This window comes from Strigops habroptila, chromosome 9 (genome assembly GCF_004027225.2).
Source record: "Strigops habroptila isolate Jane chromosome 9, bStrHab1.2.pri, whole genome shotgun sequence".
Taxonomy (NCBI): Eukaryota; Metazoa; Chordata; class Aves; order Psittaciformes; family Psittacidae; genus Strigops; species Strigops habroptila.
In genome coordinates this window covers 18,443,291-18,459,293 of record NC_044285.2, presented here as the reverse complement: position 1 = coordinate 18,459,293, position 16,003 = coordinate 18,443,291, and the positions used below count along the sequence as shown (strand labels likewise).

At 40.1% G+C, this 16,003-nt stretch overlaps 1 protein-coding gene across 1 annotated transcript in view; it reads left to right on the top strand.

Moving 5' to 3' along the window:
* The first annotated feature begins 5 nt into the window (after window positions 1–5).
* CIB2 (calcium and integrin binding family member 2) overlaps window positions 6–16,003 on the top strand; it is a 60,227-nt gene continuing 44,229 nt past the window's right edge. The window contains exon 1 of the mRNA XM_030498051.1: window positions 6–166. Coding sequence (XP_030353911.1) covers window positions 96–166 — 71 coding nt within the window. The 5' untranslated portion in view covers window positions 6–95. The remainder of the gene's footprint in view (window positions 167–16,003) is intronic.

Genomic DNA, 16,003 nt, shown 5'->3' with positions numbered 1-16,003 from the left:
GTGAGGCGGGAAACGCGCTCCCTCTGCCCCCTGCTCTCGGCTGAGGGGACCCCGTGCCCTGCTGAGGTACTGCCCGCCCGGCCCCGCCGAAGAGGATGCTGCCGGAGAGCATGCTGCCGGAGAGCCGCCGCTCTCGGCCGTGCCTGAGGTGCTGTGGGGAGCCCGGGTGCGTATCTGAGGAGGTACCGTTATGGCACCTGCGTAGCGGTGTTCCAAAGCGGTTCTGAAGCGGTTGGTACCGCTATAGAATCTTAGCTTCTAGAACCTGGTCGTTTACGGGAAGGAGCGGTTGTCATTACAAAGCAACAGTGTCAGGTATTTGTTGCAGCAGAGGAAAAAATGAAACAAACCGTGCACTTTGAAGTGTCAAATCCCGAAGCTGTTGGCGTAGAGGCAGTATAAAACTTGGTTTTTGTCTCGCTATTTGTTAGCATGTTGCTGATACTGTGTGTCAGCTGTGGGCTGTGGCGGCGGGAGGCAGTGCCCCTTCCCGAGCCCCGAGGGCACAGCGGTAGGCTGCGCCTCGGAGTCCCGCTTCAAGCAGCCATGGAATCCTTGTTCTGTGTGCTTAAGGGTGGCAAGGGAGCTTGGGATGTACCATACCCCCTGGAGAGGGGCTTTGGACAAGGGCCTGTGGGGACAGGACAAGGGGAATGGCTTTAAACTGTCAGAGGGGAGACTGAGATGAGCTCTGAGGCAGAAGTTCTTCCCTGTGAGGGTGCTGAGGCGCTGGCACAGACTTTTCCCAGAGAAGCTGTGGCTGCCCCATCCCTGGCAGTGTTCAAGGCCAGGTTGGACACAGGGGCTTGGAGCAACCTGCTCTAGTGGAAGGTGTCCCTGCCTGTGGCAGGGGGTTGGAACTGGATGATTGGGTTGAATGGTTCCCTTCCAACGCAAACCAGTCTGCGATTCTGTGATTCTACGTACTTGTGAGTAAAGCACCAAACTAGAACTGAGACAGTTTGTGCTCAGATCTATGGGAATAATCATCCGACTTTTAAAAGACTTTCCTATCTGTGAAATTTTGCTGGCAGTTCCACCTTCTGTATGATCTGCTCAGACTGTGGTGTGGTAACCTCTGCTGAGTAACCATGTTGCCATTGCTTGCAATTCAGTCAGCTTATGTCAACTGTTTTATTGTCAATTCAAACAGTTATAGGAATAAATTAGGCTCTCAGCTTCGATTACAAAAACAAGACTGAATTTCTAAACTCACTGGCTGCAAAGGGTGGTATGAAATGTGTCTAATATGTCCTGGAATTTTAAGCTTAAAAGACAACCAGAACTACCTTTGGTTTCTTACGCTTTGGCAGCTTAAAACTTCAGGTTCTGTCTCAGTATGATTTCATGCCAGTTTTTGGTGATAGAGTTCCCTGTATGTGTCTTACCTTCACTTACTTACCTCTGCCCTGTATGTGCTTGAAAACTAAGGACTAAGACTGTGTGTTCAGACTGCTGTTGTCTTTAAAGTGTGAGTAGAAGTTCTCAGAACTGACATTTGACAATATATAGCATTAGTAGCCCCTATTTTCTGGAGGTCACTTGCTTTTCTTCTTGATTTTAGTGACAGAGCACCAGAGGTACTCATAATTTTTCCTGTGTTGGTACAGCCTACTGCATGTATGTTTTGTTTTCCACAGTTTACACATCCTGTTCTTTGCTTTTTTTTCATCCCCTTTTGTGCATTGAGGCTTGCTCCCATCTCGGATTGACCTGTGATGTTTCTAGGACACAGTAGCTGAATTTTTAATGTTTTTACTATACTGCTTCTCACTACATGTATACATCTGCTCTACTCCTTTCTTACTATCTGTTGTTTCTTTAACGATGATGCTTACAAAAGGACTCCATGAATGTTAAGTTGATTATATGCTATACTAATCTGACCAGTGCATTCCTACTGTTTTCTGGCTGTATCTGCATGTACTTTCTGGATTTACACTTTGACTGTAAATTGAAGGGAGAAATTCTTTTTTACATATATTAACGGCTGCTGCAGCAGGTTTCTCATCTGTGTCTTACAGGTGCTACCATAATAATACTACAATACTGCGTCATTAGCAGCAGCTAGTTTGGATCTGTTCAGAGAAGGGCTGAACAATGCAGTAGTTATTTTGCCTACAAACAGTTGCCCATGTAGAGGAAGCAGGAGTTTCTTTCCCCTGGTGATCACTGTATTGAGACTCCATATGAGGAAATAAATGATATTAAGTTCAGTCTGCGTAGGAAACCATTTTATTAATTTTATTTAATTATTTTGTCCCTGACGCAAAGCATTATCTTTTATAAAGCATCTTAAAAAAGTTATTTTTTTACTTGAATTTAGGCTTAATGAAATGCAGTCAGAACCTCCATCTTCTAAGATACTGTATTTTATTAAGCTAGAGGAATAGCATCATAAATACAACAAATTTAGCACAATTTCTGTCTGTTTGCTTTAGCATTAAATACTGTACAAAAAGGTCTGGCTCCTAATAACAAACACAGTTTAGGCAGTTAGTCAGCATCTTTCATGTGCTTGAGGGCTATGAGTTTTGCATCTTGCTCCAGCTCTGTTTATTATTTCATAAGACAGGCCTTGGTCCCAGGAAACATTCTCTTATAGCCCAGCACTTCAGACAAGTCTAGTGGGGTCTGAGCATTCTCCTGTCACCTGTGTGCTGGAAAAGCAACTTTCCTATGTACTGCAGTAGCATCAAACTGTCTTTTTCACTTATTTTAGGATTTGTACTTTGTAACTGTGTATTTACAGTTAATCTTCTATTTATACTTCACAATAACTATTAAATAAGAGGCAAATTGTGACAGTTGGTGTAGCACATTACAATGGTAATTTTATTAAGCTCTGTAGCATCTTTATTTAAGGAACTCACAAGCATTTTAATTACTTTAACTCCACAGCACCTATTGTAGGTGAACATAATTATTCCTCATTTATCTGTGAGCAAACAGAATTGTGACTAGTTTTCAAGTAAATAAAACAAGCCTCAAAGACTCAGGAGGAATTTCCACAGCATCAGTGGAGGATAGAGCCTCTCCTTTGTAATCATTGCAAGTAGCGATCACTGTTGCTTATGCTTGCAGTAGAAGGGGGCCCTAACGACTCCCAGAAAGTAGCAACAGAATAAATGTGCAGGCAGGCCTTCTAGGTCAAAACTGTTCTTTTTGCTAACAGCGTGAATCTTTATGAAGAGCTAACCTGCCAGGAAACATCTGTGGGGGGAAGAAATTGTTGGAATTCTTGGTGTAACAGGCATGAAATCTCACAGGTTTTTTTCCCCAGTGAAAAGTTGCAGCAAACCAACTTGAGCAGTGAAGGCAGTAGATATGCAACTTGGTGGTTAAAACTCTGTGTGGGTCCTCTCACTAACAGGTAAAGTGACCTCTGTTCATAGTAGCTTGATTCTCCTTGTATAAGGAATCAGAGCTTCCATACTTAAAGCACAGCCAAATTCTCCCTGCACAATTCACAGAGGCAATTTAAGGTAGCATGACCTGTCTGTTGGAGGTTATTGAACTTACACCTCTACTAATAAACCAAAGTCACCTGGTGCCATGGCTAGCAACAGTTCAGAACAGGACACTGCACTGAGGGTGCTCAGGAGTGCTGGCATGATTTGTCCCACTCCCTGAGCTGTGGCTGTGGAAACAAGTTCAGTGTGCAGCCTTAGGAGGGTGTTGAGCCATTGCAGCTGATGGACATCTTGCTATAAAATATTAAATCTGGTGTATGTGGTTGATACCAGATTTTCTGCTCTGTGAATTAAACTTTTAGAGCAGATGAACAGTGACTACTTAACCATGTTCTCTGGTATCATGGACAGTGTAATGGCAAGACTATTATATATATATACTCTCTTCCTTAGTAAACTTTGCCACTGATTGCAAGATGCCCTGTGCTATGTGTTGCTAATAACTTAAAATCACGTGCTTTGGCAGACAGTTTAGAGAAACTGAAATGCAGTCAAGTGTGACAGAAGGCTGGTGCTGGCAGCATTAAGGTCCACTCTCGCTGTGCACATAGAGAAGTGTTGAGTTGTTGCAGTAGCTTACACTGGGAGTAAATAATATATTGCTTGACACCCAACTGGAAAATAAAACTAATCTTTGATAAATATGAACAGATAGAAGAAGTGAAAAAGAGCAAACTGAAAGATTATCTGATCTTTGATACATACGAACAGATAGGAGTGAATAAGAGTTTATGCATTTCTGTCTTTTGCATATTCTGCAAGAGTTATGCAATTCTGTCTTTAAATTTTACCCAGGTATTATAGTATGATAGTTATGCAGTGAAATATAGTTACCATTATAACATACTTGAGAAGAGCTAGCTAGTATAGTGAAACCCTCAGCAATCAGTATTTTAATCCTCTTATTAAAAATCTATACACTTTCATTTACTAATAAAAGATACTCTCTAGAGTATGGAAAGAAGAATTTAAGAAACACTTTGTTTTCTGTCCATCTACCTGGTGGGTGCAGTTCCTTTGGTAACCTGAGTCTGTCTTTTAAAGCAAGAACTTCTAACTCTTTTAAAGCAATCAGCTGTTTTAGCCACACCAGTTTTCCTGATTAAAAGATATGGAGCCCAATGCACCCCTGGTGTCAATTCACTGCTGTATAATGGCATTAAAGATAATTTGGCCATTTACATTTAATCTGATTTGCATAGTCAGGCAGCTTGAATTAGGTGGCTGTGAGGGGAGTGCTATTTCATCAGATCACTTGGCTAAGTATTGGTCTGGTCTGACTGAGAACAGCTGCTAGCTCTTGCATTTCAGTACCACCAGATCATAGATAGGAAACATGCTTCATTAGATCAGGAACCACAGAAGCCAGTCATGAAGCTCATTCAGAGTTGAGGACATGTATGAACTTTCAGAACTGCAAAAGCTCTTGATCTCATTTTTTTTTTTTTATTCCTTAATAAATAGAAATACTGTATTTTGCAGATTTGGGTTTTTTTTTTCTTCTTTGCATTCTGTTTTGTGGAGAATCCTCTGGAAAATAACAAGAATCCAAAGCCACAGTAACTTGGAGAAAAGAGAAAACCTCACAACACTAATGGCTAGAAAAACAGAGGTCATTTTGGCCATGCAACAAACAATCGGTTCAGTTGTCTCATATTTGAATAGATGCTTGCTGCACTCTTGAGCTGATGGTAGGTTGTTCAGAGTTTGTGTTGTTCTTACACTGCAGCTTCTTCCTTCTTATTCTGAAATTGTGCTGCAGTATATTCTACTAGTAGAATCCATTTCTTTTGCTGTTAAAATGCTGATGTCTGCTCCTCGCTAATTAGCTTTGGTGAATCAAGCCCTTTATTCTGAGTCTATGGTAATACCTTGTGGTTTTGTTGCTCAGGGCACTGCTGGTTTGCGTCTATCAAATCTGCATTTCTAAATGTTACCATCTACAGAGGTTGGCTCCTAGAGCAGTCTGCAGTTCAGCACTTCACAGGAGGTTTTTACTACATATCCAATGCTTCATAGGATATTTTTTAGCTTGTAAACAATATATTGACTTTCAGTATTGTTGTTAAATATTTGTTCTGTGTTCTTATATGTGAAGGCAAATTGAATTGCTGTTTACCTGGTGCTGTTGGTCAGGATCATTAGAAGCTGTAGGAAAAAGGACAAGGTAATTGACCAGGTGTTTTCATTAGAGATGCTAACTTGCTGAGGGAATAGTGGCTGTTGGCAGAGCTGTACATAAGGAATGCAGGAAGAGTTTCAACCGCTCCCCTTCCGATGTGCACAGACGGGAAGTGAGCAGTCCAAAGAAACTGACTCTAACACGTTTCCTCCCTGTTCCCATTCGCTCAGCCTTCTTTCTACTGTTCTTATGAGAGCTTATCCTTCTGCAGATATTAGATAATTCTTCATTGTGGCTGCCTGTATCTCTTACAAGCTCTTTTATTTCTTTTATTTTTAAATTTTTCCCAGAAATCTGGAAACAGGGTTGTAACAGTTGAAATACACTGTGCCCTCTAGTGGTACCTTTTACCTTTGCTTTAGGCTGTGGTCACAGTTTTTTCTCTTTCCAGCTCTGCTTGCTTGAGCCTAACGAGTCAGATTAGTGTTTGTCTAAAGTACTTTAATCTTCCCGATTTATTTTTTTTAAATGTATTTATTTAACGTGAGAAGGAATACTTGCACTCACTGGTATACCTGGGAGTTTGGCACCTCTGGTGGTGAGCTCACATCCCTGACAGGGCTTGTTGTAGCCACAGTGTAGATAAGCATTTAGCGCGGAGCCCCCGCGGCACGTTGTAGGGATGCTCTGGATGCTTTGAGACTCCTTCCAGCTGTGTTTAACATCAGCAGCTGCGTGCAGGTCAGATCCAAGCACTGACAAGGATGTGCTTTTATCTGTGGGGAGAGAAGCTGCAGAAACTTTTGCTCTGCTAATCCATTTTGCTAGTTACTAGGTTTGCTCTGTGTGCATGTAATACGACTGCGCTGCCGAGGGCATCGGGTGGCGCAAAGCTGCTCTGAAATGTGAAGGTGCCGAGCAGGAGAGCCCTGAAGTGAACAAGGGAGTGAGAACTGAGGCAATAGAGAGCTGGTTTCTTCTAGTCCTGGCTCCTCGGGGTTTGTGATTTAAAAGCTCTGTATGCCTCTTAAAAAAGCCTCTGAAAAAGCGGGGAGAATGGAGAATGGCATCGCTGCTTTTGGGTGACACCTGCCTGTGATTTTAACACTTTCCTTCCTGGCACACTCAAGTCAAGCCTTTGCAAAGATTTCCTGATCCTGTGTCCTTCCTCATTGGACAAGTACAGCCAAAACCAGTTCAATGCAGGCTTTGGGATTTTTTTCAGCACGCTCACGGAGTATACATGCTCTAAATGCCTACAATACAGAGGAATCCAGCTACTTCTAATGGGATGCATTTGCATAGAGGAAGAACTCCTCATCTAAGATGGGTAATAAGCAAACGATATTTACTGATGAACAGCTAGATGCCTACCAGGTAAGATACCTTAGTTTGCATTAGGGGCAGGAAAGGAGTAATCTTCATATATTTGTGGCTTTGGGTCTTGTTTGTTTGTTTGGGGGGGTGTGTTTTTTCCAAAAATAAACAAAAACTTCATTTGTACCCTGCATGCATGTATTCTACTGTTCCTTCTAGCAATTGTAATAGTATTCTGAGGCAGGGTTGTTGAATGTACTCAGTTTAATTCCCTTCTCTGTATACAGGGAAAGGAGTCAAATCCCCAATGTCTGCACTAGGAAGCAGGATAAAAAGACTGTGATCAGCTTGACAATGGGAGCTTTTAGTAGAATCTTTCTATTGAGTGTTTTGTAGAGAAGAAAATGTAGCAATAACCTCTCTTTCTTTCCTTGATGTCTTTGGTGACAAGGAGGGGGGTGTGGGGGGGAAGGTCTTGTATAAATTAACTTCTCTGAAGGATAAGTCAAGTCCTAGAAACATGCTTAATGTAATTCCAAAATAGGTATCCTTATGCTTGCATCCACTCCTGGATGGCAGTTTCTCGCCTTATAAAAAAAGTATTCATTTAATGTCCAGGCATATCATAGTGGCGGTACTTTATTTACTTCAAGTCACATCAGCTGGATTTTTAATAGGGTAAAAATGTAATAATTCCCAGTTTCCAGTCATGTTGCAGCACACTACAGATCTGACTGAAACGGGTTGCAGGAAGCTTTCTGCACAGTGGGCATCTTGAACAAGTTTCTGAAAATACAGTGAGGCAATCTGTGCAATGAAGTGTGCTGAAGGAAGAGGCAGCTGACAGGGCTGGCTGCACTGCTCTGTTCTCTTACGTGAAGCCATAAACATAGACAGAACTAACAGTTCAGGAAATTAAGATTTAGTTTACCTCCTGATAACCAAGGGACAGATCCAGTGCACACAAAAGCAAATAACTTTGTTTTTCCCTTCAGGATCTGCAGCTCAAGCCTTTAAAGTAGAAATTATGATTTTTAAATACCGATTTTCTTTGGAGTGACTGCTACCATGGACTTCACACAGGTGTGGATATTTAGTCACAGAGAGTCAGCCTAGGGTTATTTGCTCAAGCGCTCTAAAATGTTATTCCATGGTGAAAATAAGGCATAAAAGAAATGCTTTTATTAAATGCCTGGCCTTTTTCTTGTTGTAGGAAATGGAAAAATGGAGTCTCTTTAGTTTCCACTTTGTCACACATGTCACCCTCACTAGCAGTCTGGCACTGTAATATATTAGCCTATGTTAACAATCTTAGACTTGGTAGTCTAAGATCCAAAAAGGCTTTGTGTCTTTTTTTACAACCCTGCTGGATAGGCAAGAGGGAAATCAAAGATCTGTAAAACACCAGTGTCTGTCTTCCTACTAACAATGAAACTGAACACAGAACAGAGCACAACTGCAGTGAAACAAAACAAAATCCAAATGTAATTATTGTTATCTTCTTGACATAAACTGGCAAATGGAAGAGCTGAAATGTCATCCCTAATTCACTACTTCTCATGTAGAAATTGCCTTTCCCTAATGGCTTTTGCAGCTCCTGCCTTTCATAATGCTGGGTAATTGATCTCAAAGCCTGGCAGCAGTTAGGTCCGGTGGATTGAGTTAGCCTGTGGGATTTCTCTGTTACAGGCAGACTTGTAGTTCATTACGATAGTGCTGGGTAATTTTTGAATAGTGATAGCACTTGTTATATATGTTAGGTACAGTAAGATAACAAGTTTCAGGACAAGAACCTCTAGAATTTGTTAGGAAGGTATATCAGCCTCATGCTGCAGACAGTCAGATCAAGACCTTACTTGGACAGTGATTTGCCTCTGATCCATTAGTTCCTGCATACCTCCTCCTACAATCTCTTAATGTAGGGATCCTGGGCCCACTGCTGTAGCCATCGACACACAGAGCTCTCTCCTCTCCTGCTTTCTGGGGCAGTGTGCGGTTGCTGTAATACAAATGGAGCTGTTTGGCTTGGAGTCTGCTGTCTTATCTGGCTTTTTGTCATTTGTGGAATTCCTTCAGAATAGAAAAGGGGAGAATGAGGTAATGGCTCCATAATTCTTAAAACGCGGGTTTTTAACTTCTTGACCCAGCAGTTGAGTTGCCAGGTCCTCTGAACCACACACTGTATACCTGGATCTGCTTTACAACAGACTGTTGTGCACAGCTGTACCCCAGTGTACAGCCAGGCATCTACATCTGTTTTATGCTTTTAAAATGGATCATTTACTAATCTTTTCTTTTGTTTGGTGGGTTTTTTTCCCAAAGAACCAGGCATTTGTGTGTCTGTTAGTTGGTGCTGTTCTCTTCACAATAATACTCAGGGCTACAGCATCCATAGTATCACAATGGCCAAAGCAGAACAGTCAACTTAATCCTTTTTTGTAAAATAGTTGTTTGGGTTTTTTTAACTTCCCAAAGTTCCTGTTCAAAACCTCACTCCCTTCTTGGTTAGACTTTGCACTTCTTTATTTGAATACATTTCTGGCTGTCGTGTTATCTGGCTGTAACTTCCACCATTTTTGTCTTCAACAGAAATCGCTCTGAGCTGTAGCACCTAAATATTACTTTAGTCATGACTTTTTATTATTATTTTTTTTTTTAATGCATGATGTTTTAAGCTCTTGATCCATAGGAGACACTGAGGTGGAAAATTGAGAAGTTCATGTGCTTAAAGTACAGTAAAAACCATATGAAGACTTTGGTTTTCAGGAGTAAAGATTAAGCTGCAGACAAATCACCTACTTTAAGAGCTAGCATGCATAAATCTCAAATCATTAATATGATACTAAATAAATAGAATAACCTTATTTGATTTGTCTTAAACTTTCTGAAATGCCCATGTATGAACTGTTTTTGCACATAAACTATCATATAGAAGAGTCACTCATTAGCAGAACCTTTACATTTAAATGAAGTAATTGTAAATCTGGTCACCCACAAGCTGACCTCAATTTTTTTAGTAGACAAGTGTTTTAAATAGTCTGCGTTAAGACTGGCGATGGGTGGCCAGTTGAAACTGTAAAATAGATGTGTAGTAGGAATCGATAATATTAAACCTCTCAGCTGCTTTTATTTGAAATAGCTAGAGGCAAATTAAAGACTGGAAAGCTGCAGATCTCCTAACACCTTGGCATGTCACCTGTTATTAAGATCATATTATCTGTTAGTAAGATAGTGTTCTAGTTGGCAGCTCTTTACATTTTCATAAGCTTAGTGAAATGTTTGGAAATCAGGCTTTTGTAAGCTTTGGTTTCCTTACTGAGCTTCACCTCATTTTACAAGTTAGCCTTGAAAGAAAATGAATTCTACTGGGGACTTCTGACTTCTATGCTTTTAGAGTGCGTGACTGTTGGTATGGTTTGGTTTAGTTTGGCTTTGTGTGTCAGAGTTTTATTTGTTTGTTTGATTGTTGGGGTTGGGTTTTTTTACACAAAATGCAAAATCTAACCAAGGTCTGGCTCGGGAAAAGGTTAAGTATTAATCAGCAAGAAACATGTATTTCATTGCAATCAAAGAACATCTTAAAATTAAGCTTTTAAAAGAAATTGTCTTTAGACGAATTTTGGAGGTCAAGTCTCATAATGAGAAAAGAAAATGAACAGGAATTTTAGGGGGTTTTGAGTGATGCTGTTTAAAGATACTTGAGGCAATACAAAATGCAGGTATAGAATAAAGGCGCAGCAGAGCTGTGTGCTGGCCTCAGGGCGCTGCATTTCTCACTGAAAAACAATTCCATTGAGTAGGAAATGCACAGAAGCTGTGCTTGGGGTATGGACAAACCACTCCACTGTTTGATCAATCTCATTGCTTTTCTGGGGTTACTCAAATAAGTGGTCTGAATTTTACATGAATTTGGTTGTAATTTTTTCCCTAATAGACAGAACCTAGAGAACACAGGGCACAAATATTTTAGATCAGATACTACTGGTTTTATTGCAAGCTGTTTGTTTTTGTATTTGTTCATTAATAAGATTAAGTCCTCTGTGTTATTTAATGCACCCTCAAAACAAGCTGATGTTTGTTCTGGCTGTCTTCTAGGCAATAGAAGATATTAATATGAAATAATGACTTGCTGCTTTTACACAAGGATTTGTCCATTGCAGAGCTGTTTTCCTTGTATAAAATTCTAGTCAAACTGGGATTCAACTGTATTTCATGAGAATTATGCAAAACCAGATAAAACAAAGTAGGTTAGGATCTGTCAAGAAATGCCCCTTATAAAGTGAAACTAGGTCATCGAGCTATCTTTTGATTTTAAAAAGCTGTGCTTGACTCAATCAGGAGCTTTGGTGATAATGAACACAAAAAGTGTTTTCATCACAGGTTCCCCAGGACCTCCTGTAAAACATACTTTTCAGTTTGATAAAGTATTGCTGTTAATGTGCAAAGTTAAGTGGCATAATAATGCAATAAGGTTTTCGTGAAATTATCCTTTAGTCAGATTTTGGTTTCATGTTACCATCTGGTGTATATATAGATTATAGAGCAAAATTACATTTGTTGACAGTTTGCTTCTTCCTCAGACCTTGCTAGTGTCCAACTGTTTTTACTCCCATGTTGCAGTATAAATATACAAACTGGTTCCTTATGGCTGCAGATTTTTCCTCCTGAGACTCAGTGGGTGTGTTAGTCGTTCTGGCTGTAGTTGTAAAATATCTATGATTACAACTAAAGATGGACTGGATGTTCATATTTCCATTGACATTCTGATGCAACCGGCATTATTTTTTTAAGATAGAAGTCCATATACCAATACTATTAATGGATACTAACTGTCAGGATATTTTTTAGTGTTCAAATCTGGATTCACTAAAGAACTTGCACAGCTACACAATTTAAAAGCTGGTACTAGTCTCATTGACATCCAATGACTGTGTATATTTATATGTTTATGGTGATCATAGAATCAAAGACTTTTTAGCAGGGCCTGTTGTGATAGGATATGGGGTGATGGTTTTAAACTAAAAGAGGGGAGGTTCAGGCTGGACATGAGGAGAAAATTCTTTACAAGGAGGGTGGTAGTCTTTCCTTCTACTGTTCCTTTCTCCTGTTTTTCTTGTTTTCTGTAGAGAAGTGTTGTGCTTATCTATGTGAAATGAGTTTTATTGAAAGTTGTGCTTATGCACACTGATACTTGCTTCCAGAAGTGGTAAATGATAATCTTTGGTTCAGGGGACGCTGCTGCCATTCACAGACTGCATGCTGATGCTGCGCACTGGGATTTGCAATCTATCCAACAGCACAAATGAATGAGTTCTAATTCTGGAGCCATACCTCCTGTTACACTGTGTGTGCACACTGTACCTGAAGTTAAGTGTCAGCATTCTCAGCACAGTTATCTCTATTTCTTTTTTGTTGTTGTTGTTTAAATCACTGTAGAACTAAACATAAAGCAGAACCAAGCTAGGAGTCTGCTGTCAAGTCTTACAGACCAGTGGAAAAGATAGTGGACAACCATTTTACTCTGTTCCTGTTTTGTCCAAAACCTGTGTTCGTCTGACATAGGAAATCAAAAAATAAAACTCTAACAGCATGTACATTCTGCTCTTTTATAAAGTAAATTATAAGAGTAGGGACCATTAACCCTACTGTACAAGTAATGTTGAGTGACTTGCAGAAAGTGTTACTACCAGCCAAGAGCAAATCCACCAGAGGCACCTGAATACACCAGCTATCTGTCTCTTTCTGTGCAAAGCATTTTAAGAGGCAGTTAAGCACCTAAAGGCCACATTTGAGAACCAAGTCCCATTATATAAGCAAATGATCTCTCTGAAATCAATGGGAACTTTTCTGTTTGCTTTGTTTTATTCACTTTGCTAGACATAAGGATGTTAAATGCGTAATTGCAGATGGGTGTAAGTGGTATCTTACCTCCAAAAAACCAGCAGTGATCCTTTGTCAGACTTGTAATTAACTTGATTATTAAGGGTACAAGGACAGACTGAGTGGGATGGCTAACCTTAGAAAGGAGCACATATTTTCTCAGGGGCTGGAGAAGGTGATCTTCAAGGCAAAGTTCTGTTCTCTATAACCTAAAACCCACAAGGAGCCTCCTGTTAGCACAAGTTCTTCAGGCCGTTGTATAGGATTAGAAATAAAAAGCAGGGATTCTCCAGATAAATTCTTGCCAGGAATCTTGAATTGATGAGAATTCTGGAAACTCTGGTAACATGTATTTTTTTCCAGTATTTAGTTTGTGCTTTTCTAGCAGGACTTCCTGTGGCTTTAGTGTCCAGACAGAATAGACAGATTGATTTTAAGTTCATAAGAAACTCAAATACAATCCATATAATAGCAAATGGGTTCCATGATGTCTCTGGCTTGAAGGAAGGTGAATGTCATCATATGCATAAATGACAAATACTTTCCAGGATCCACTTCACCTTTCCTTCTGAGGGAGTTAATTTTTCATCTTAGTTTACTATTTATTGTCCACCACTGTATTTTCTGTATGAATGAAGGAGCCAGAAGAAAATTGGATGATTCACCTCTGTGTTTCTTTGGCCAAAAGTCTTTAATTAAATTGGAATTAAATTGCTGGAGTTCCAGCAACTAGAAAATGTAATTATGCTATTTAGACCCTTGTTCCATCACGACTTTAATCCAACTTAGGGCAGTCCTGCACCTCTCTCTTTCCTGCCATCAAAAGGTACTTGTCTTAGCTTCATCTCTTGTACCAGCACTACCGATGCTATATTCTAAGCCACTAAAAGGAAATGATCCGAGCTGGAAATGAACCCATTTTTGCTAGGTTAGTTTCCAAACACGTTAGTTCTTTCCTTTGGCATTCTCTGATACAGTTATACTACTCACTGGTGTGAAGTCTGCATGAGGGAAGAGGCAGAAATAAGAAGCTGGGAGAAACAAGAGGGATGGCTGGACTCCTCTTGCAGAGATCACTTGGCGCCGTGGCTTTCACATTAGCCATTTGAGACCAGACAGGCTTCTTAATGGAAAAGCATTTCTTAAGTGGTGTCTATAATTTTGCTGTGGATCAAAAGTATAGGCCAGATCACAATTAATTTGTGGTGCTCTGACCCTGAGTAGCTTCAAGATCTCTGCAAGTGGCCTGTGAAACCACTGTACTATTTTTTTGACATCCCCTCATCCCTGACACACAGTTCCATGTAATGAGCAAACATAGTTGGAGCGCTGCAGTCAATAACAGTGCTCAGGCAGATACTTGCAACTACTTCTGTTATAAAGGTCTCTGATATCGGTGGCGTTTGGATTATATTAGTAAAAAAATTGTTTGATTAAGAAAACCAGACAATAGTGTTTGCCAAAGAATGATTCAGATTAAAACAAAATTTTGTGGACCTTGAGCAAAAAAGGCTTATGGTTTGACCCCTTCCTGAGTCTTCCAATGGCATTTTGTCATGATTTCTGGAAGGCAAAGGGTAACTTCTTTTTCATCTTTATCTCCATTTGCATATCAATTCCCTGTCAGCTTTCTAGTTAAGTAACAGTGTGTGCTGTTTTCTCAAGCCTATATAATTACAGGATGATTGCTGCTGAGGGCATGACAATTATTTGTGAGATTGCACCTGCCTTTAGTTAGTAAGTGAAGCATCCTTAAGTGACAGTTTGCCCGTAAGTGTTGAGTGTGCTGGAATTAATGAAGACTTAACCAGCTGGCTCCTATTTCACTTTGTGCAGTTCCAGACAATGTGACATTGGTGTCAGCAGCTCCCAAGGTGCTTCCTATTGTGCCTTGTAATGCTATTCTGCTACACAATACACTGAAGGAGGACCTGCTTCTCCTGCTGCTTTATGTGGAGGAGAGCAAGCAAACTCAATAATTGATACCATGCTGGACTGATAGCATAGCTGGGTATCTGAGACAAGCTGCTTGACTGCTTCAGCTAGCTGTGATCGTTTGCTTTTCCCCTTCTTGGAAGAAGTAGGCATTTAGCCAGAATGATTATCAGCTTAGGAAAGAAATGCTTTTTCACTAGTTGACTGAAGAGCAGGACTAGGGGAGTCATACTACTTGTATGTACAACTTCACAAATCTGATGATGTTGTCTTGTCACTTGATGATTTAAAAATACCATATATTTTAAATGTGTTTACATTGAAGGAGGAAAACTCCTAAGAGCTGAATTCTTAGGCAAATGCCTTGTCACATCACATGGGCCTGTGAGAGAGGTGGATAATCAAGAAGAATTTTGTGGTTTGGTTGTTGCTCCCTATAGAAACACACTCTCGTCAGCCACTAGTTCTAAGACAAGAAGATGCATATTCTCTGAAGTTAAGACCTGAACAATGTTCTAAACTGGTCATCCAATATTTCATTGCTGCCAGTGTTGCTAGCTTTGAATGCAAGGCACAATATGCTCTAAATACATGTTGAGTAAAATAGTGGGATTAGGGAATATGTCTGTTAATGGAATGGGCTGATTATTATGGTTCCTTACAGCACCTGAATGTATAACTGGTTTTGTGACTGATGCAGAAATACATGAAATGCAAACTATTTCACTGCTCATAGTCTGGTTCTTTTGTCAAGTATGTGAATTCTTCCAGCAAAACCCAGATGTTCATAAAGACAATATTAAACCAGTGTAAATGCAGTCCCAGCACAGAGCCATTTAAAATGCAAGTGAATGCCTGTAAGCTTTTCTTTCAGGTTCAGCCAGCTCTACTTTGCATTCTAGTAAGTTATTTCAATTTCTGTTGATGGCACAGGGGAAGCTGGACAGTTTGCCTGCTGTCTGGAGCAGGGCCTTTCCCTTTATCCATGTTCCTAACTTGGAGAGTTTGCAGCCTTTGCCAGAGTGACCACAGTGCAAAGACATTGTTAGCAAAAAGAGTTAATAACTAATAAATCAGTACATTGTTTTTGTTATTAAATCAGGTGTCTTTAATAGAGGAATACTCCAAGATAGAATATTGTTTCCTTTATCTATTTGTTATTTGTAGCTTTCTAGATCCATTTATTGAATGCTCTTGGTCTATACCTTACTTTTTGGTTTAATTTTGTTTCTGGTCTGGTCATTCCACAGTGGAGAAGTATTTCAGCAACCTATTG